This window comes from Nicotiana tomentosiformis, chromosome 7, assembly GCF_000390325.3.
Source record: "Nicotiana tomentosiformis chromosome 7, ASM39032v3, whole genome shotgun sequence".
Lineage (NCBI taxonomy): Eukaryota > Viridiplantae > Streptophyta > Magnoliopsida > Solanales > Solanaceae > Nicotiana > Nicotiana tomentosiformis.
The window spans coordinates 129080181-129081653 of NC_090818.1; the positions used below are offsets into that span (position 1 = coordinate 129080181).

At 43.6% G+C, this 1473-nt stretch overlaps 1 protein-coding gene across 1 annotated transcript; it reads right to left on the reverse strand.

Annotated features, from left to right (window-relative positions):
- Positions 1–570: 570 nt before the first annotated feature.
- LOC138896366 (uncharacterized) lies at positions 571–1005 on the reverse strand. Its single transcript, XM_070181171.1, has one exon. The coding sequence runs from the start codon at positions 1003–1005 to the stop codon at positions 571–573; it is 435 nt and encodes a 144-aa protein (XP_070037272.1).
- Between the last annotated feature and the right edge of the window lie 468 nt (positions 1006–1473).

Consider the following 1473-nt stretch of genomic DNA (forward strand, 5'->3'; position numbering starts at 1 on the left):
TCAATCTTCTTAAGATCCACTTTTATGCCTTCTGTCGATACAACATGTCCCAAAAAGGCAATTGAGTCTAACCAAAATTCACATTTCAAAAATTTGGCATATAACTGATTATTCTTCAAAGTTTGAAGTACAATCCAAAGATATTGCTCATGCTCCTCTCGACTGCTGGAGTAAATCAAGATATCATCAATGAATACCACCACAAACTAATCTAAATAGGGCTTGAATACCTGATTCATCAAATCCAAAAATGATGCTGGGGCATTTGTCAGCCCAAATGACATCACTAGGAATTCGTAATGCCCATACCGAGTCTGAAAAAGCTGTCTTAGGGACATCAGATTCCTTAATCTTCAACTGATGGTAACCAGACCTCAAATCGATCTTTGAAAAAACCTTGGCGCCCTGAAGCTGATCGAATAAGTCATCAATTCTTGGCAACAGATACTTGTTCTTGTTAGTAGCCTTGTTCAACTGCCAATAATCTATACACATCCGCATTGAACCATTTTTATTCTTTACAAATAACACTGGCGCACCCCAAGGCGAGATGTTAGGTCTACTGAATCCCTAATTAAGCAAGTCCTGTAACTGCTCCTTCCATTCCTTCAGCTCTGGCAGGGCCATACGGTATGGTGGAATATATATGGGCTGGGTACCCGGACCCAAATCAATACAGAAGTCAATATCTCTGTCGGGTGGCATCCCCGACAAATCTGCAGGAAATATATCTGGAAACTCACAGACAATTGGGACTGAAACTATAGAAGGAACATCCGCACTAGAATCACGAATATGAGCCAAATAAGCTAGACAACCCTTCTCGACCATACGTCGAGCCTTCATATAAGATATAACCCTACTGGTATAATGGCCAGGAATCCCTTTCCACTCTAATTGAGGTAACCCCGATATGGCTAAGGTCACCATTTTGGCGTGACAATCCAATATAGCATGATAAGGTGATAGCACATCCATTCCCAATATAACATCAAAATCTACCATATCAAGAAGTGGGAGATCCACGCTGGTCTGAAGACTCCCAATAGTAACCACACACAAACGATAGACATGATCTACCACAACAGAATCTCCCACCGGTGTGGACACATACATAGAAGAACTCAAAGAATCACGAGGCACAAATAAATATGAAGCAAAGTAGGAGGACACGTAGGAATAAGTAGATCCTGGATCAAATAGAACTGAAGTAACTCTATGGAAAACTGGAACAATACCTGTGATCACGACATCAGATGACTCGGCCTCAGGCCCAGCTGGAAAAGTATAAAATAGGGGCTGGGCCCCACCACTTTGAACCGCATCCTTGGGACGGCCTCCACCTCTAATGACCTGACCTCCACCTCTGCTATCTGACCCCTACCCCTAGCTGGCTGGGCGGGTGGCGAAATAGCTGGTGCTGGAATCATAGCACGAGAACCCTACTGCTGCATGCTACCCTGAGACCTCGGG

What these genes read in the sequence shown, in the direction of transcription:
- LOC138896366 (XM_070181171.1), bottom strand. Translation starts at nt 1,005, where the DNA reads ATGGTAGATTTTGATGTTATATTGGGAATGGATGTGCTATCACCTTAT.